Below are 21,160 nucleotides of genomic sequence, written 5' to 3'. Positions count from 1 at the left end.
GAACATCACAGCAGAAATAAAGATTTTTCCTGTCCTCTGCTGGCCAATTTTGGTGAGCTTGTGCACATTGTAGCCTCAGTGTCCTCTTCTTAGCTGACAGGAGTGCCACCTGGTATGGTCTTCTAATCCTGTAGCCTATCAGCTTCAACGCTTCACATTCACAGTTGGTCTTGCTGTAAACAAGTAGTTACTTGAGCTACTGCCGCCTTTCTAGTGGCTCAAAGTAGCCTGGTCCCTTTCCTCCGACCTCTAAAAATCTATAAGTTAACGGAATATGCTCTCCTTTCCTAACCATTATGTAAACCCTAGAGATGGTTGTGCAGGAAAATCCCAGTAGATGTGCAGTTTTTGAAATACTTAGATGAGACCATCTATAGCATCAACAACCATGACATTATCAAAGTCATTTCAATCGCTTTTCTTTACCTCTCCAGAGCTGGACCCAGCTGTAAATCTGGTAAGGATTATGCCTAAAAATCCCACTACAGGAATAGGGAAGATCCTGCACATGCCTCTGTATTTCCTACTGGCTTCTCACATTTGTAAGCATCAGTAATTTTGTATTTTATTTTTACATCAGTAATAATGGATCTTTAATGTAATGTTCACTGACAACATGCACTTTACAAAGGGGCCAACAGAGGTGGAAGAAGTTTAATAATATTTCTAAAGATACAAAAATGATTCAATGACTTGAATGTTGTTGCATTTTCAGAGGTTTCTTTGCTCCCGCGTGAATTTTGCATGAGCAACAAATTTAAATTCTGATGTACTGCCACGGGTGATTTCACAGATTATGGTGTATCCTAGGGGGAAAACGATTGAAAGGAGTAGACGACAGATATAACCCACAGCATTAAATGCCGTTAAGATTTGAAACAATGCTTAAAAATCTGTAAACAGGTCTGCATAAGCTAATGATTAATCTAAGAACACATTCAGCATTAAAGTAAGCAGAACAGCACTTTTCAGAAAGTTCACTTTTGACAATGCCACCTCAGAAAATTTTATTTTTCTAAAAAGGAGAAAAAAAAAAAAAAAAAAAAAAAAAAAAAAAAAAATCAGTAGAAAGAAGTCAAAAACAACCAAAAGGTGACACTGAGGCCAGAGCCTGCCTGTGCACCAAAAAGTCCTGCTTTTCTTTTTGGCAAAGTGAAACAGCAACACAAGCCTCTATTAAAGAGTGGTTGGAGAGTGCTAAACAATGCAGGTTTGGAGAACAGGCCATCTCTGTGAAATAAGGGGATAAGAACAGAGAGTCAGGCTGGGTTCTTTGAACAGGAAACAAAAAGGAAGTCTAAGAGGCGGGTCGTCAGTCCACAGGTCGCTTTTCACTGTGTTTCTTTGTGAACTCCTCTGCGTTCTTCATGAATTTCACACGGTCTTTAGTGTACTCCTCTGCCAGGTCAGCCCTCAGTGGATGCTCTGGCTGAGGCATGTTCACCATCGCAACCAGACACTGAATCACTGGCAGACAGAGGGAATGAGAAAAGAACATTTGTGAGCATATTTGGTACTTTTTGGAACAGATATAAGACAGCAACAATAAGATGTTGATGTCCATTTTCACCTTGGCAGGTTTTCGTGGCTGGCTTCCAGTTCTCCACACTGATGATGGGCAGGCAGACCTGGCCCTTTTCATCAATGTTGGGGTGGTAGATTTTTGTCTTGAAGGTTATCTTAGGTGGCTTGAAAGGATACTCTGCAGGGAAGATGATCTCAATCCGAAATGCTCCTTTGTCATATGGAGGACAGTCCTTGAAGAAAATAAGAATGTGTTAATTTCAGTAAAATTGAAATATTTAGTCAACAATAATTACATAATTTAATTATTAATGCTCTTTGACTTTAAGATGACTTGGTGGGGGTTATTCTTATGTGCTCCTTTGATACTTTTAATAGTGAAAATTAAAAATGTTGCTAAAATGATTTCGGTGTTCTTCTCTAATGTTTTTCTTTTTTATACTTCTGAACATATTAAGGATGTCCTTCTCTAGAGCATTAAACAGAACCAAAACTTTTGTCTGACACTTACCAAAACAGAAATCTTTAAAAAAAAAAAAAAAAAAAAATCAAATAAGTGAACAAAAACCAAGTAAGCTGATAATGTACTGTTCACAATAGATATATAGACTATATAAAACAATATTTTTCATACAAGTCAACCCAAATTTCCACCAAAATGTTCTTCTCAAACTTCACAATGAGTGATCTGAAATCTGAGCCATTAGAGAAACAAAAGTGGGACAAATGTATAGTTAAGGAGTAAAATCCATTTTATCCCAGGGTCAATACTTACAGGAACAATAAGCCCTTGCCAGTTCAAAATATTAGATTCATCCACTTGAATGATTCGGAAATTCTTTATTCCAGAATCGCGAATGTCTTGAATCTCCTGAAACGAAACACAATTGATTGAACTTTGGTCCAAAATTATGCAGTGACAGAACAGGAAAAACAAACAGACAAATGCGTGAATGCATAACGTAGAGTAATCAGCCACAACATCTCCAAAGTGGAAGCCAGAACCTACTAAAAGTGATTCAAGGAAGGAGATGGTGACTCAGCAGCAGGTTCAGAAAGGGCAGTACTGGACCATGCGGTTTCAGCCCACAGAAAAACAGTCTTCAGCTGGCTATGACAAAAACGTGTTAACACACAAATTGCTGAGCATGACGCTGCACAAACGCAGGCTGTCAGAACCTACAATGACCACATGAACAACACAGTGCTGACTTGGTCCCCAAATTTCCAAGATCTCAACCCAGACAAGCATTGTTGGGACGGGCACACAAGGACACACACACTGACTTAAGGTGATGGCTTTTAGAATTGCGTTGGTACCTTTACAAGTCAGTTCTTTTGGTGACATTAGGGTGAGCGCCACATTATGAGGTTGTGGTTTTAAACTTGTGGCTGATTGATGTCGATAAAACCTCAGGAAAAGTCAAGAAACCAGCTAAGAAATACAATCTGCTGGGTGTAGGTGATTCACAGGAGCTGTGTAATATGGCCCTGATGGACCGAGTCCCGTCAGACAGTAAACAGTTACATCACTTCCTCCACAATGACTCACACCCGCTGTTCCTCGGTTCAGATTACTATTCACACAATGCATTTTTCCTTCCAGGCTGTTCACATAAATACTGCAAAAATTATTATGGTGTTTTAAATTTTTATTAACATTGGACAATGATGGCCTATGTGAGACCTTCAACTCCACTAATACAGTTTTGCATACTTACAGGGCAGCAGTCATTATAGATTCATACTAATTAACAATAAATAAAATAATGGGTTTCCAGACTGTGACCTTTGCAATGACATGTGTGTACGGCAAACAGACAGAGGTGGAGGACTCAGTTGTTTTTGCTATGAAGGCCTGTGATGTATAAAACACTCAAGGATTCATATAGACTAAGCTTTTTAACATAATCCTCAACAAATTATAGAAGAAAAACAAAAAACTGAAACAGTTTCAAATTTAAATGGGTATTGCATCATTAAAATGTGCGTGTGCGGCAACAATGGCTGAGGACAAATGGTTCCATGATGGTTACTTTTAGTTATTTAACGAAAAAAAGAATGTGTTTAGTTTGTAACTGCAGTAAAATATCCTTGTTAACCTCGTTTGCGGTTGACTGATTTCAGGTATAAAGCAAAGCAGTTGCAGAGAATATCAAGAAGCAGCCTTGTGATAACAGTCACCTTCAACCACCACAACCAGCTGTTAGCTGAACACTAGCACTAGCATTAGTTTAAAAAAAAAAAAAAAGGAAGCTTAAAAGCGTTACAAAACAAATCCATTTGGTTACTCAGATCAAATATTCTTCATCCATATGGTCAGAAAAGTCTGCCAGTATACATTTCAGAAGAACATGTAGGCGAGATAGACAAACAGGAGGGAGAAACTAGTAAATGTTATCAAACCGATGAGGTCCTACAGTTGCAAGTGATTGGCAGACAGAAACTGACAGTCAAAATATTTTATACAGATCAATTCAATAATGTTTCAGCAAAACTTCAAGAAATATGAAAATTATTTGGTGTTGAGGTTTATTCATCACAATGATTTCACTTCTATTTCTACTACAGTACTAAAGGATGCTGTTGACAACGCTGTCACTGTTTTCCAGCTGTACATGCCCTACAGTCCCAGTCATTTAGGATTATTATCTTGCAACAGTTTTAACTGAAAGCAAATGGTAGATCTTTTCTACTTCCCAGCGGAATTTGGAATTTACCTGAACTGTAAAACTGAACTATCAGGGGACTTCAGGAAGTCGTGACAGCACACTTCACCATTTTCTTTTTGGTATGAGGAAATTACTAACATACAACAAATCAAAATTAAAACGAGTCAGAACAAAATAAAGTATGAACGCCTGGCCAGCCACTACACTGTTTACAACATTAGCATACAATTCATTTTTTTTCTCTCTCTAAAAATATATAAATAAAAAAAAAATAAAAATCAGTGTCCACAATAGCCACATTTTTCTACTTACTCTTTTAACTTACAGGAACAATTCTTTCCAATTGTTAAACCTAATTCTTCATAATTTATTGACTACTCTATTTTGTTGCTGAAAAAAGCTGAAATAATAAAGGCATTACTCCTGTCTGTTTTATACTGCGTTTATGCTTACATGCAAGTACATGACCAAGTCAAAATAAATCAAAATAACTTCTTATATCGTTTTGCAATTAACTAACCCTTAATCCCCTAAACAAGAGAATAATATGTCTTGCTTATAGAAAAAGATAGGAATGGATAATATGTATGCATGTATGTATGTCATAAACGTTTAGCTAAACACTGTTTATTAGACGTATACGGCTCAGATGAGGTCTGACGTCACGTCCCAACCCCAAAGTCTCCATGTTTTCGCCTCCGCGGCTGCCTTCAGACGGCGACAGCGGTTAAAACGAGCTGCTACAGTTTCCACCATGCTTGCCTATTAAACACCAGCTTGCTTTCCGACTTAGAGCCGTAGATGACAGTTTTATCTTAAAACTTAATCACGCTCTGCTGGCATTTCAAACTAACTACTAAACCCCGAGTCACCGTCTGTCGGCCGTCATTATCCTTTCGTTTTGTCAGACACTTGAGCGAGAAACACCCGGACATTTTCTCTTTGCCCACGAATCTGTAGCTACACTCATAAAGCCGAAACCATTGTTTAAACCATGTCAAAGTAGCAGAAATCCAACAACTCAAGTGTTTTTCTTACCCTAGTTAGTCTCCTAGCCGAAGTCATTGTGGTACCGATTCTGTCTTCTCCTTCTTCCTTTTTCTTTCCGCTCTACCTCGACTTCTTTTCAGTTTGTTTTAAAGCGGATGACGGGCGGGATTCTGTTGCGTTACCGCCCTCTTTGGGCCCGGAGGGTTGCAGATTTTAACCAAATTTTTACCGCCTTGCTTTGGATATGTGTTCCTGCTTCCTTTTGTGTATCCCCATTTCTTTAAGACATCCTTTTTGAATAAAACTATTATATTTATCCATCTATTATGGTAAGCTAGTCCAGTATTTAGTTCCGTTTAATTTATTTAATAAATTCATTTAACCATGGCTCATTTAAAGGACATGTGGAAAATCGATGCAAAACCGTGATAAAAAAAATCAAGCACACATGAATTATTTTGAAATTAAAAGACAATTAAAGAAAAAAAGACAATTTCCCCAAATTTCACAGTGATGAAATGTCCTTTTTATCAAAAAGTCTTTCTGGATTTTTTTGAAAAGTGATTCTATTAAATTAAATATTTTGTCACCTGTTAGTGACAAGGTGTTAACAGACCTCTCTGCACTGAATCATTACTTGTTATTAATCTCTGCCTCTCTTCCACAACATGTACATTTTGTCCTGTCTTCCTCCCCTCACCATGAACCAGTTGTAGCAGATGGCCACCCCTCCCTGAGCGTGGTTCTGCTGGAGGTTTCTTCCTGTTAAAAGGGAGTTTTTTCTTCCCACTGTCACCACAGTTCTTGCTCATAGGGAGTCATATGATTGTTGGGCAGGCAATATAAATTGCCTTGAGGCGACTGTTGTTGTAATTTGGTGCTGTATAAATAAAACTGAATTTAATTGAATTGATGATACAATGACATAATAATGAAAATGCAAGAAAAAAATCACAGAGTCTAAGAACATCCTACCCTCACTGGCCGTCAGAAATGTTCTAATTTACTCATAATTCTCTAAATTACAACCTTTTAAGTGTGACTCACAGTGAGGAGCAGTTTTCTTTTCAGTCGCATCTTACGTCAGGTGACCTCAACCGTTCACATGATAGGGTGGGTTAAGGGATCACACTGATTTCACCTGAAACACTAGTGTTTTTTTCACACCTTATGTGATGAGTCACATGATTAATAGTGGGTCAATTACCCCCTCCTAAGGGACAGTACCAACTAAGGTTTAAATATCTGGGACTCTCCACTTTTTGGCCTTGGATGAGAGGTGAAATGTCTTCAACAAAATTAAAGAAGTCCAGCTGCCTTGTTGATGCTACAGGTCAAAAGAGAGTGGCCAGGCTGCTTTGAGTTCACAGGATGGACACAAAAATACAAATCCCAACTTGTTATAACATAAGTATGCAGCAGATGACTCTTGTTGTTTCACAGTAAGATCCACCATTGCTTGTCGTTGATGACTGTGAACAAACTCATCTGGAGCAATCACACATGACATGAAAGATGGCTATCGTGTTGCCATCTACTCATTTCTGAAGTCCCATTTTGAAACTTTGAGATGAGCCTTTCCAGCATCACAATCTCATTATTAAAAAGAGAAGAGGTGATGGGAAATGGAGTGGTTTTTATATAGCAAAATAATACAATAATAAATTGCTATTACACAAAAGCACAAGGCAGCCCTTGTTCAACTTCCAATTTTTTATTCTTTATTTTTTTAGAATAGAAAATTATATAAAAAAATAACAGAGAAATTTACAGTGATTACCTTTAAGAAACTCTAATGTTTCAGAACTTGACTGAGAAAGTTTTTGTCAAGTTTTTTTTTTTAAATTTCTCGTTTGTATGTAGCTCCCAGGAAGAACAAGTTTACTCACCACCACTTCTGCGCTGGTGAGTAAACTTGTATGCCAGCCTCGCGTTCTCCACAGCCTAAGCATATCCTGTGACCTCCCGACAGTCTGCCTGTTCAAGATGGCCGCTTAAGTGGAGAATTTACACCTCTCCAGTAAAACTAATCCAGCAGCTAGCTGGCCGAACAACTTTTACCGTGGAATTACCCTAAGATACCAGCAACGTTTTCTTCTGCGTTACATCTGAAGAGAAGCATAATTGTTGAGGTTCGAGACATGGAGTAAAACATACTGGTAAGAAATTCGTTAATCCCCCCCCCCCCCCCCCATAGTTTGGTAGCCACATTAGCCAGCTAGCCTGTTCAGTAACAACTAACGGGCTAATTTTAGCAACACCTGCCGTAATCGTGCTAATTTCAGTAGACGTACAACAGGCAGTCCAAAGGTGGCTCACCTTTAAACAGTTAGTCAGAGTTAGCTGTACACATAGGACTCTGGCTAACTGCTAAGTGGGTTTGTTAATGTGAAATGTAAGTGCTAATGTTACCTGCTAACGTTTCATATATGATGGGTTTGCTAGTTTTGTTTATCTTACTCGCTCTTATACTGGATTTTTGGTTTGTGAAAACTTTTAAATGAGAGCAAGAAAAATGTATATAGTATGTGTTGTTTACGCCACAACCGATATTTGTAACTTCAGCTCTAAACAGCCATAGTGAATGTGTTTTTACTTCTCGTTTCATATTATTTCTTATTGCATTTTGCCAGTCTCATAAGCAATGAGCAGCAGAACGACATGAATTTTAAATGACAGAATACTTGTCAAACCTCAGTTCAGCGGGTTGTTGAGGGTACTGTGACGATTGCTTGTAAGGTCACAGACTTCCTCCTTCCCTTAAATATTAAACCTTGATGGAAGCTAGTTACTGAATGACAGCAGCAAAAAGAGGCTCTCTAAATAAGAGCGGAAAAAGAAGTTCTTTCCACTTTGTGGGGAGCTTAGTGGAGTGAAAGAAAATTGTTCTTTTTTTCTAGCGTTCCAAACGTCAGCTTGTTACTGTAAAGGCTGGTGGAATTCCTTAATTAAACCACGGGTTCAGAAAGCTCCAACGTGAAGAAAAGAGAAATTAGTGTCTGCTCCTATCCACCACTGTTTAGTGAAAAATCTAGAGCAAAACTACAGAAGATAAAATAACATATGGAGACTGTTATCTTAGTCTGACAATGTTTAAAGCAGGGCATTCCTGGGGCTGGTTGGTTTGGACACTCAATTATTCTAAACATTAATTATTTTTGCACCATCGTCATGTCTGTTTTCTGCGACAGGAAAGGTTGCATAAAAGCACAGGGCTAAGCATAGTTCTGAGAATGTTGATATGTTCATTGCAGCCACCACATACTCATTTAAAAAGCTTACAGAAACACATACTCACTGATTTACTAGCATAGTTAAATGTACAGAGGCACAAACACATACACAAGAACGCACACCTAATCTTCCTCACAGAAGATACAGTACTTACAGACCTATTTTCAAAACATATAATATAGGGTATATAAATAAAGTGAACACGTTTAACTCTTTGGCAGATGTTGTATGAAGTTAAACTATTAAAAGCATTGCTATTTCTAAAAGGGAAACCAATGAGTAGTTCATTTTGAAAGACCAGTATTTTTTCTCTTTTATGTATTTGTTATTATTTCTTGTCCGATTACTTGGTTAATCATTGGCATAGTCAATTATTGAAATAATCAATAGCTGCAGCCCTATTTATTTCTTTTTCTTTGTTCATGGACCTTTACTTTAAGAACTATGTCGTGATAAAAAGCTTTATGAGTTAAGTTGAGACATTGAAGTTGTGGGAACTGCATTATAGTACCAGTCTGTACCTTAGCACTACTGTGAATCATTCATACACGTATCCTTCTTGTGGTGTTCCTGTTAAGTTACCCAAGGATTGTATATCACATAGTTCTCCTTTCATTTATCGCTTCCCTCTGGTAAAAGTACAGCTGAACTACTACAACTTCTACTACTACTCTTCAGCTATAGACTATTGCACTACACAAACGAGACATAGTTGTCATTAAGTAGTGTAAAAACCCTCAAATCACAATGAGTAATAGTTGAGTGACATCAGAACTCACATGGTTCATATCATGTGATGGCTGTGAAACTGGTTTGTGTGAGGGTGACAATTCATAGTTGATATGGGTTTGTATACACTCTCGGGTTTTTGAATTCATGTTGGACTAAATTCTAAGTAAGATGGAGGCTTGCTCTGAAAACAATGACTTGTGTACTAAGGTTTGGCGATTGGATGAATATATCAGCTATCGACAATAGGCTTTTCGCTGATCATTTTTTAAAAAGCAATTCATTTATTTATTTATTTGACCATGAATAAGTTTGCTAATAAAGTTGGTTGAAGCTAAGAGTCAACAGAAAAAATAATAGCACTGTTTTAACAGCACCCTCTTCCAGCAAATGCACCCTCCTCAGAGTGCACAGAAATGCAGCGATTCATTTACTCCAACTTATAACAGAAAGAAAGAAAGACAGTAGCCTATGTTAGAAAAAGAAACTTTAGGCCATGTGGTCTAAATTAAAAACTCCACAATGCTGGGGAGGGAAACAAAGAGAAATTGGCTTCTTTTTTTCACTATACAGGCTGTTCCAGTGTTTATCCGTCTTACACACTCCACCAAACAACAAATACAAAATTAAACAAAAAGTTAAAAATCTCCGATAAAATGTTAAGTCTTTTGGGCGATTTGGCACATCTCAAGGAAATTTTTTACATATCTCCCAACCTTATTTTGTTCATAATACAAGATGATTTGGTACAAGATTCAATGATGGTAAATGGCCAGTATTTGTATAGCGCTTTACTAGTCCCTAAGGACCCCAAAGCGCTTTACACATCCAGTCATGCACCCATTCACACACTGGTGATGGCATTGTACATACATTGTAGCCACAGCCACCCTGGGGCGCATTGACAGAGGCGAGGCTGCCGGACACTGGCGCCACCGGGCCCTCTGACCACCACCAGTAGGCTACGGGTGAAGTGTCTTGCCCAAGGACACAACGACCGAGACTGTCCGAGCCGGGGCTCAAACCGGCAACCTTCCGATTACAAGGTGAACTCCCAACTCTTGAGCCACGATTGCCCCTTTAGTACATTAATATCAATGTACTAATTGATATTAAGATGTCTATGTCAACAATGCTGTCTTTATCTCCTCCAGCTGACACTCAGCTCTACACAGTAATGCCCCATCTCCTCAGTAGTTTGCATTCAAGACACTGAACAACACTTTACGAGTGATCAGTAACCGCATTCAAGTGTTGAATTATCACACCCATTATCAAAAATATTAATCTGGTTGGCCCAGATGGTAAATAATGGACCTGAGTGTAATTATTAAACAGTTTGCACTTCCTTTTGAAATAAAGTCAACAAACAATAACAATGGAAGTGATGGCATCAGTAGATCACATGACTGCTATTTGTTTACTGTAACACAGAACTGTGTCCTTGTCCTTATTTCCTGCAGTAGTGGCTTCTGTTCTTTTTTTCTTTCTTTTTTATTCCTTAACTTTTAGTCCCTTTATTGCCTACTTAAACCATATGTCTGAATATTAATTGTTATGGTTTTCCATTGACTGCTTTGTGTTAATCTCTGGGTTCCTACTAATGTAGCTTCTACCATAGCCTCTTTTTCTGTTAGCCACTGATTCTTTTTCCTTATTTATACTTGCTTTTCTTTTTTTTATTTATAACCAGAGGGGATCTCTTAAAGAGGGATATCTAAATTTTCACTGCAACATAATTATGGAATTTTAGTGTTATATGAAACTGTGCTTATTTAACACTAATGGAACACATTTATTGCTGCGTCTTAAGCTGAGAAGATTGTAATGTCAGAGATTTCTGCTTCTTCACCTCCAAACAACAGCATTATCAGCTCATTTTAGCCACTTCAGACTATCGTCATGTCACTTTGTGCAGAGTACTGACAATCTACCACTAAATGGGATGATCCCTGCTAAAGATATTAATTTGCAGCTCAGCGTCATGTGCATTTGCACTTTTGTGCCGAGGTCCTTGACTGGTGTAGTAAATGTTTACTAAGCTGTGGTTGGCATGTTAAGTGGATTTTTACTCCACCACCCAAACACCAAAGAACTTGAAAAACAATCCAACATTTGAAGTAATCCTTTCTTCACCCAACAGACCTGTTTTTGTTTTTCTTTTCAGAAACTGTAGGGCATAAAAAGCCTCTTTCCTTTAGTGCAGCATGGACAGCTTCTTCAAGGCAGCTGTATGTGATCTGGACAAGCTGCTAGATGACTTTGAACTCAATAGTGGTAAGACCAGTCACACATCACATGGACAGTAACATCTGATAAGGGATAATCATGATTCATTGTTAATGGATTTATTAATTTTATGGTTTATCTCCTTAAAGATATAACAACTGATAACACAAGGGACAAAGAATGTGTATGGAGTTATTATATTATACTAGTATAAGTCACGTATGAGAAAAAACATAATCTGAGCAAATAATTTCATTTCACAGGTGCAATTAAATTCCGTGTTTAAATTCAATAACTCACATGCGGAGAACTTAGCAGCCATGCACAGAAAGAAGCCATTGCGAACACAAGAGTGTCTGCTTTGAGTCTGCTGCAGTTTCACACTCTCGTGGGTAGTTCTCGGCAGGATTGTACTGACTTTTGACTGTTTGGAGGCGGAGCCCAAAGGAAGTGGGTGTCCTATTCTGATTGGTAATTTTGATGCTCAGTTCCGGTTACTGCATTAAACTGAGTTACACTGTAGCAGCAACAGAAGCATTGTTTAAAACTGTACTTCTTTACAATTTGGAAAATAAAGTTTGCCAAATTAATTATCAACAGTTGTTGATTGCTGTGTAGCAGTAAAAATACTGACAACTGTCACTGAATTACTTTGATGCTAAAGAAAATCCTTTAAACCAGAGGATTAAGGAAGTTCTGAAGCTACGGCAGTGCTGTCGTCCCAATGTGTTGTACAGTACTGCATAGCTTTTATGATTTAAAAACAACAACAGCAAAAAAAACCCCAACTTGTAACGAGAACCAGGAAAGGGAGTGAGAAATTAGAACTTTGGCTAAAATACAGACATTTAAATCTGTCAACAAAAAGTTGATCAATCTGCAGCCAACACATGTAACCTTACATACCATAACTTGGAGTGCTTCAAAATGTGCCCTAGATTTCTGCGGTTTTAGCAGGTTTTTTTCCCCCAGTATTAAAGTGGGGGAAAGGCAGTGATTAAAAAGTCAACAAATCCTCAATACAGATGTGTATCAAAGATCAAGTCTTTCATACTGATTTTTGATTTATTATAACACAAGGAACTGAAGTTTTTTTTGTTTTTGTTTATCATACCGCAGATTAATGGGACAGCAGTGCAGAGACTTGCCTTAAAAATTTCTACAGCATTAAAGTAATTCAGTGACAGTTTTCAGTATTTTCACTGCTATAGAGCAACCAACTTTTGTTTTTGTGAGCACTGCTCAGAAGCGGTGAAAAAGAGTAAATCAGACAATCTTTACATCTTGGGAAACAAGGTATTTAAAAGAGATTATGTTAAAAAAACACTACATTTCGTGCAACTTCTTGGTCTGTGTTACAAAACTAGCAACCTTTGTCACACCAAGTTAACATGCATACGTTATACACACACATATCTATATCTACACACAGACACACAACGCTGCATGGACAAAAAAAAGTCACCACTTAGATTTAACTAAACAAATAGGTACAAGTCACCTATTGGACAATTACTGCATGGGCGATTATCTTTCAGCTGGCAACAAGTTATTTAACCCCAACTGGTGCAATGAGTTGCTTCTCATTTCATAAACACCAATGTCAAAAGATACATCTCGTGGTCGTGGAAAAGATGTTAGTGTGTTTCAGAAGGGTCAACTCATTGGAATGCATCAAGCAGAGAAAACATCTAAGGATATTGCAGAAACTACAAAAATTGGATTAAGAAATGGTCAGTGCATTATTAAAAAGTGGAAGGATAGTGGGGACCCATCGTCTTCGAGGATGAAATGTGGCCAGAAAAAATCCTGAATGATCGTGATCGGCGATCACTGAAACGTTTGGTGAAATCAAATTGAAGAAAATCAGTTGTTTAATAGTGTTTAATAGTGAAAGTAAGAGCACAATGCGAAGGGAACTGAAGGGATTGGGACTAAGCAGCTGTGCAGCCGTAACAAAACCACTAATCAGTGAAGTAAACCGGAAAAAAGATTCAATTTGCTAGGGAGCATAAAGACTGAACTCTGGAGCAGTGGAAGAAGGCCATGTGGTCTGATAAGTCCAGATTTACCCTGTTCCAGAGGGATGGGCGTATCAGGGTAAGAAGAGAGGCAGATGAAGTGAAGCACCTATCGTGCCCCAGTGCCTACTGTACAAGCACCACGTTATTCCATCAATGGGTTTTTTCTTCCCTGATGGCATGGGCATATACCAAGGTGACAATGTCAGAATTCATCAGGCTCAAATTGTGAATTAGTGGTTCTGGGAGCATAAGACATCATTTTCACACATGGATTGGCCACCACAGAGTCCAGACCTTAACCCTTTGGGATGTGCTGGAGAACGTTTTGCGTAGTGGTCAGACTCTACTATCATCAGTGCTTGGTGAAAAATTAATGCAACACTGGATGGAAATAAATCTTGCAACATTGCAGAAGCTTATCGAAACAATGCCACAGCGAATGTGTTCCGTAATCAAAGCTAAAGGCGGTCCCACGAAATATTAGTGTGTGTGACCTTTTTTTTTTGGTGGCAACTTTTCTTTTGGCCAGGCAGTGCATATAGCAGAATCTCTGTCAGGCCTGGAAGCCAGGAAGGAAGAGTCTCACTCAAGGGAAGCCGTGTCCTATCCGGAGACACCGGATTTTATACTCAAACCTGTGATTCAATGATACTTTGTCAAACATCCAAGGTTTAGCCAAAAATGACATTTCTTCTAGAACTAATAACAACTGCAGTGTGTTTATACTCTTAGCACATTTAAATAAGTTTTACACATTTGTCTTTATGAAGTCTGTTTACTGGAGGGACACATGATGCCTAAGAACCAAATTACTTTGTTAGAACTTAGCATTTTTTGCAGTTAGTAAATATAACCATGTATTTGTATTTTAGCACTCATGGTTAGGATAGCAGCACGACTATGACCCCAGAACCACATTACCAGATGGGGGAAAAAAAATCTAGCAAAACAGAATTGACGGTGCCAGTGTATCAAGTACAGCTGAAGTGTAATTGAATTAACTGTTTTCCTTTTTTTGGATTGCAGAGGAACACGAAGGCAGGCCTGTTTCTCTGAAGCCCTCTGTGTACCCCTTCTCCTCACTTGGCCCTCAGTGTTCACCCACAGAGCTGTCCCCAATTCCACCAAGCCTCCCGGACCTTAATTCTCTTCATTATGGATTGACACCCAGCTGTCCTGATGGTTCTGCCAGTCATAACCATAACCGCAGCACTGATAGAGAGGTCAAAGGTCAGCCTCTCACAGGTGTGGACCTTCTGTTGTCTGTGGATCGCAGGTCAGCCAAAAGCTCTACCCCTCCCTGTCCAGACAGAGCTTTGAAACCTGTCTGCGACCTTGTGAATGACACAAGCTCAGCCATTCTGGTCAGGTCCAGTAGCCATGATGCCTTCAGTAAGCTGGACATGGTGGAAAAGCAAATGGAGGAAGAGGAGGCACTGCTTGTGGATTTTAACAGCCCTGAAGTAGGACAAGAGCAAGAGGGTGCACGCCATAGTCGAGACACCCAAAAAGAGCAAACCATTGTTGGTAATGGAGATGTACTGTTGAGTCTAGATTTACATGAGCAGAGTGGTGGATACTCTGCCTCACTCAGTCTGCTTGATGTCATTCTCCCTGCAGCAGTGGAAAGGAGCTGTGATCCCACAGATCATTCACTATCTTCAATAGCTACTGACTTAACTAATAAAGAGGAGGGGGACAGTGAAGGGGGGGATATCTCTGACCAAGTAGTTGAGAACGCTGTGGAGCAGAGTGATCTGGATCCTGTTGATGGTGTTAAAGAAACTAGAACAATTAAAGTTAGTAAAGAGAATGAGTCTCATGAAGTCTTGGATGAATGTGAAGCAGAGCGTCTTCCAGGTCAGGAATCTGAAGCCTCACACAGTGAGCCGGTAGCCCTATCATGTTTGCCCATAGCTGTGTCCATGTGCGGCGCTCTTGTGAACCCAAAGACCACAGAAGATGATTCAGGGGAAGCTGAGCCATGCATTGATGCAGATGTATCTGAGAGCACAGAGGCAGAATCCCTGTCAGGCCTGGAAGCCAAGGAGGAAGAGTCCCGTTCAGAGGAAGCCGCGTCCCATCCGGAGGCACCCGCTTCACATCCGGAGGCACCCGCTTCACATCCGGAGGCACCCGCTTCACATCCGGAGGCACCCGCTTCACATCCGGAGGCACCCGCTTCACATCCGGAGGCACCCGCTTCACATCCGGAGGAACCTGCTTTACCTGCTTTTATGGCCCAGGAGGTTGCAGAGGGCAGACAGTCTCCAGAGGGGCAACAACAGATTTTTCTTGAAGCTTCTACAGATCTTACCTCCACCAATTGTTCAGAAACCAGCCTAGTAGATCCTCCAGAGTTTGGTTTCGAGTACCTGCCTGAGAGCGACCAGGCTGAGCTGCTGGTTACAGATGAGGAGTTGGATGCTTTCCTGCAAGCACATGCTGAAGCAGAACAGGGTGTTTCTTATCCTGAATCTCTCCCAGAATCAAACAGGGCTCCAGAGGACAGGCTTGTAAAACAGGACTTAGGTCTACCTTTTCCAGAAAGTGCTCAAGCAATATGTGTATCTGCAGAGGGGAGCATTAACCCTGGTGCTCTATCAGTATCAGAGGACTCTTGCAGACCTTGGCAAGACTATTCTTCTGGGGTAAGCTATTCTCTGACCAGCAACACTTTCCAGTCCCAGCACAGCAGTAGCCCTGATCTACAACCCTCCTATGGAGGTGCAAGACCTAAACAGCTGCACTGCCAAACTGCAATATCTCCAGCAGCAGGAGAAGAGGAGGAGGAGGAGCTGGCTCAGACGTTAAGTGCTTCTACAACAGTGCCAAGTACTGCAGAGGATGGAAAACGTTCACCAATAAACCCCAGTATTACAGATGAGCATTCCAATTTTAGGGATTCTAACCCTTCATATGCAACTCAGGAGGATCAGGATTACAGTGTGGTGTATGATGAACTGTCAGAACCCCCACCTTACCCTGGGGAGTTTACCACAGACAGTACCAAGGCAGTGAGCTGGAAAAGGGAGGGAGTGGAGGAGCTAGGGAACAGACAGCCTGCTTGGGTCCCAGACTCTGAAGCTCCCAACTGTATGAAATGCAATCAGAAGTTCACTTTTACCAAGAGGCGGCATCACTGTCGTGCCTGTGGGAAGGTATGTTAGTCACTGAATAGAATGTATTTTACACTCAAATATTAGACTGTGTCAGCATCCTGGTCAGCTGTAAATACAGTGTGGCTGCAATTAATGGTTGTTGTCAAATGGCTTTTTTTCTCTGGATGGCCGTTAAAAAAAAATCCAGTGGCTTTCAGTGACAAAGAGTCAGATTCATTAAGTTAGAGCCACATAAATTCTGTGGGGTGTGGGGTTTTTTTTTTGTTTTGTTTTGTTGTTTTTTGGGGGGGCCAACACAAGTCATTCCTTTTTTGCCCGTTAAGGCCCTTGGCCTAATCTGATTTCAAGTGCAACTTTATCCTTTATTATGAGTTTTACCAGAGTTTTGTGTTAATTATACCAATAACCACAGTCAGCCTTAACAATTCCATATGGGTTGATCCCTAATGTATAACCAACTGTTACTTTCCACAATAACAGCAGCTCCATAGTGTTAACACCAGTGCTTAGCATGCGAAGGTATCACTTTCAAAACTGGGAGGTGATGCAAATCCCTGGAAGGGTTGTGTCAGGAAGGGCATTTGGCCTAAAATGTATGCAAGTTCAAACATGCAGATCTATTCACTGTGGCAACCCCTTGCAAATAGCACCTGAAAGAAGCCAGCTTCTACAGTAATAGCCAAGAAAAGTGTAATTAGTCAGCTACTAGCCACACAGCATTTACTTGACTTCGGTAGCTTTGTTAAATGGAAGTGTTCAGGTAGACAAAGAGTGCTACATAATAAAGCAATACAGCTGTTGTTTCACATAATTATTATTCCTTTATTTATCCAGGTAAATATCTCATTGAGATTAAAAATTTCATTTCTAAGAGAAACTTAAACAGTTTAATGCCGTTAAGCTGGGCATACACTGCGATTTTTTTTCAGTCGCGTTATTCAGCTCCTGCTCAAACTGTACAATTGAATCGCAGGGGTTAGAAGTTCGTCAGTCACGATGCAGGGTCTCACACTATACAGCCCGATGCTTTGATGCGACCTGAGTGCTCACACTGTGCGTCCATAACATGAAGCTTATAACACAAAATCTGTCTCTTGCTCTCCCTCTCTGTCTTTCAATCACACAGACACGCACACCACCACCATCAACTTTGCTAAATTGCTAATGAAAAACATTGACCAGGCGGCTGCAATTGAGCAGCAATGTCCATCCAACTCTTTTCACGGTTGGTGCGGTCATGATAAATTTGTGAGGCCACATCGAAAAGGCTCGGATGAGCTTGCCAAAGTTCTACAAGTTGTGCCTCTATCGCTTGTGTCCAGATCACACTCTGCACTGCCGTGCTACTCCGTCTTTCCACTTCCTTTTCTGTTTGCATGTGTGCAATGTGAGAGGCTGCGTTGACACCCTCACAAGGGCCAACAGGATTTCAAACAGGTTTGATGTTCTTGCGACCATACAATTGATGGTCGGGAGCTATTCGTGAGGTGTTAATCGCTTCTCGTTACCCCATGTCTACTCCACGATGCACGACACACGATTAAGGCGAAACTCGGGCCGAACCCCAAAACGGTCGCATGACTGAAAAATATGCTCAAAATGGGCCAAAAATCACACAGTGTATGCCCAGCTTTACACTTAAACAGTTAGTTGACTCAGAAGTGCAGAGGTCACTGTTGAATAATCTGATTTTTCCTGATTACTTTATACAAAAAAATTCTGAAAATTGTGAAAAGCATCCATCATAAAAATCTTACAGATTTCACCATAGAAATTATTACCTTATGAGCTTCTTATAAATACCTGTTTTGCTTTGCCTGTTTTTTCTTCTTGTGTAATTCAAGGTATTTCTGGAAGTTTTTAGCATGTAAGGGTAAAGTTTCTGATGAAGTGAGGACCAAATATAGCACAGTGAATTGATGTAAGCAGAGAGCATGAGTCAGCAGTTTTTTTTTTGGTTTTTTTTCTCAGCTCTTCTATAGATCTGTGCTGAGTTAAGTCCCTTAAAGGCCTCTTATTAAATCAGACATGATTAGGCTCTGCTATTGTTTATAGAACAATCTTATGCTGTTTGAAGGACCAGATAGACAAACACGTTTCAACATCGTGTTAATTGTTGTCTTCTTCCAGACCTGAATTTATTGTCCATGCAGATTGCTGTGTAGCGTATCTGTGTCGTCAATGTCATCCTCTCTCCTCTGTGGCAGGTTTACTGTGCTGTGTGCTGCAACAGGAAGTGTAAACTGAAATACCTGGAGAAAGAGGCTCGTGTATGTGTCCTCTGCTTTGACACCATTCACAGAGGTAAGGTTATTGTTTGGTTTATTTGTATGCTTTTATTAAGGTCCCCATGTGTTGTACCATTATAAAATACATGATTTTATAGTGAGCCAAACAGGTGGTGGGCTGGGTGCAAGGGGTCACCTGTGATGGCCCTGGTGAGAAATTGAGACAGAAGGAGTTGGCAATGGCCTCCAGGGGTGGCAGGGGGCAGTAAATGATTTAACTGCTCATCCAAACATGAGTGACTAATGAAATTAAACTGTATTATGAAAACAAAGAAAGTTAATAAAAAAACAATAAATAAAGACAATAAAAATATTTGTCCTTTTGTGAGGACCAGTTTCAGAGCATGAGAAAGTTGGAGCATTTGAGCTGGCCTTTATATTTTCCTCACATTTCTTTAAATGCCTGTTTTGGAGTCAAAACTTTTAGAGTTAAAGTTGAAATCAAGTTTGAATGTGCTTAAATCTAACATTGTTTGTATTTTAACAATGGGTTGTGTTTCTTACATTAGTAGAAGGGAAAATGAGTTCTGATGGTTTTGTAGATTTGGTGTGTGTGTTTTTTTGCATGTGTGTCTGTGTGTTTAACTATGCTAATGAATGAGTGAGTTTGTCTGTTAATGTTTAAAGCAGGGGTCCCCAATCCCAGTCCACGAGGGCCGGTGTCCCTGCAGGTTTTAGATGTGTCCTTGATCCATCACAGCTGATTTAAATGGATAAATTACCTTCTCAACATGTCTTGAAGTTCTCCAGAGGCCTGGTAATGAAGTAATCATGTGATTCAGGTGTGTTGACCCAGGGTGAGATTTAAAACCTGCAGGGACACCGGCCCTCGTGGACTGGGATTGGGGACCCCTGGTTTAAAGGAATATGTGGTGGCTGCATTGAAGAAAAACAAAGTTTTCCTCTGACAAGAAAGCCTAATTTCTGCTGTTCAATACTGGAGAAATTTAAACTTTTACAAATTATTGCTTAGCTGTGTCTCTAATAAAACCTCTGTAACTTTGCTCTGCTTCACTTCAGCAGCATCAGGTAATGTTCTTATGTTGATTCATGGTTTTCTTCAGTTTTTGATCTACTGCAGTATATTTTTAAGGTGGTTATCTGGTATAAAAAGCCAGGCCAGGAAAATCTCCTTCATGTTTTGTGTTTTGTCCTCAGTTACTTTAACACAAAGGCAGTGCAATAGAGAGTGGTATAGCTGCCGCGGTCAGCCTTCAACAGGCTACCTAATTTAAACATCAGACTAAGTTAACAGTTCATTTTTCGCTGTGTAAAACAAACAACGGTGGATTGGAACAGTTACAAAGTTAGCATTTCCTCATGCCGGAGCTTGTTGATCAGGTAGTTTGGTTTACTTTTTCCAGTAAAGGTTTAATGGTGATTACAGGATTAAGTGATGCTGTTTTGGAGACTGGGAAAAACATTTTCTTTAACTCTCCCTGAGCTCACCATCTTGGTAACAATAACAGACATGGAAATAGGCGCCTTTTTTTTTAGCTGGACTGCAGCAGTGATATGGAGAGATGGAAGATCGGAGTTGAATGCAGAGGAAAGTGATAACAGGACACTATTACTTGTCCTTGAGCTTGTGAGTCTATGTAGTACACGACCACCGAGTGCAGTGGACATGTGATGCTCACATGCTGTCTAAATTAAGGAGGAGATGGTCCACTTTAGTGGCTTTTGGATGCTCGGGCAGTGTGTTGCAATCCTTCTCTTCTCTCCCTCACGCAGCTCCTCCCCTCTCTTGCTTTCCTCTCCCTCACTGACATCAGTATACGAGGCATACTGCATACACCTCAGCCTACAGCTAATAGCCTGTTATTATTTACAAGAGGAGTCGCTTCAGAAAAGCTATGAGGACTGGTCTGATGTCAGTTGGCGAGAGAGATTTGTAATAATGTGGATTAATTGTGTTTTAGTTGAGGAGGAGATGATGAGGTAAGATGCTTCTTACTTGTAATGAATAAAATGTTGGTAACTTTGTACTGCTGCTGTGCTGGATTGTTTGAGTTTAGAATGTGTGCCTATATTGCAAATCAGTGTTTTTTCTCCATTTTAAGTAATATATTTGGTTATGTTACATTTGCACTGAAAATGGGGTCAGTAAATAGCCTTAAGCCTTGGTTGACTTTTTTTCTGCCATGTCATCCTTTCCTTGCACAGCAAGGTGAATAACTGTTCTTGTATTGATACTAATTGAATTACTTAAAAGAAAATATAGAAACAAGGTTCTAAATAAACATATCTTTGTAATGTTTCAATCTGCTGTGGTTGCATTCCTGTGTTTTTGAAAGCGACATTGTTGTTGCTGTCATTACATACTGGATAAGTAAAGCTATATGATA

The 21,160-nt window shown here is 39.8% G+C and overlaps 2 protein-coding genes across 3 annotated transcripts in view; one reads left to right on the top strand and one right to left on the bottom strand.

Annotated features, from left to right (window-relative positions):
• Positions 1 to 639: 639 nt before the first annotated feature.
• On the bottom strand, positions 640 to 5,388 carry ube2l3a (ubiquitin-conjugating enzyme E2L 3a). The gene is made up of 4 exons (XM_003452967.5): positions 5,235 to 5,388; positions 2,300 to 2,395; positions 1,571 to 1,757; positions 640 to 1,467 (listed from the first exon to the last, which is right to left on the bottom strand). The coding sequence occupies exons 1-4, from the start codon at positions 5,259 to 5,261 to the stop codon at positions 1,313 to 1,315; spliced, it is 465 nt and encodes a 154-aa protein (XP_003453015.1). The 5' UTR covers positions 5,262 to 5,388; the 3' UTR covers positions 640 to 1,312.
• A 1,712-nt stretch (positions 5,389 to 7,100) lies between these two features.
• zfyve16 (zinc finger, FYVE domain containing 16) overlaps positions 7,101 to 21,160 on the top strand; it is a 38,616-nt gene continuing 24,556 nt past the window's right edge. For both annotated transcript variants that reach the window (XR_002062666.2, XM_019360719.2), the window contains exons 1-4: positions 7,101 to 7,345; positions 11,317 to 11,426; positions 14,429 to 16,563; positions 18,732 to 18,828. Coding sequence is in view for 1 of the 2 variants with exons in the window: in XM_019360719.2 (XP_019216264.1) it covers positions 11,357 to 11,426; positions 14,429 to 16,563; positions 18,732 to 18,828 (2,302 nt within the window). In the remaining variant the exon portion in view is untranslated. The remainder of the gene's footprint in view (positions 7,346 to 11,316; positions 11,427 to 14,428; positions 16,564 to 18,731; positions 18,829 to 21,160) is intronic.

The sequence above is a fragment of the Oreochromis niloticus genome, linkage group LG7 (assembly GCF_001858045.2).
Source record: "Oreochromis niloticus isolate F11D_XX linkage group LG7, O_niloticus_UMD_NMBU, whole genome shotgun sequence".
NCBI classification, from domain to species: domain Eukaryota; kingdom Metazoa; phylum Chordata; class Actinopteri; order Cichliformes; family Cichlidae; genus Oreochromis; species Oreochromis niloticus.
The sequence above is the reverse complement of the archived record's forward strand: the minus strand, read 5'-3'. Positions and strand labels throughout refer to the sequence as shown.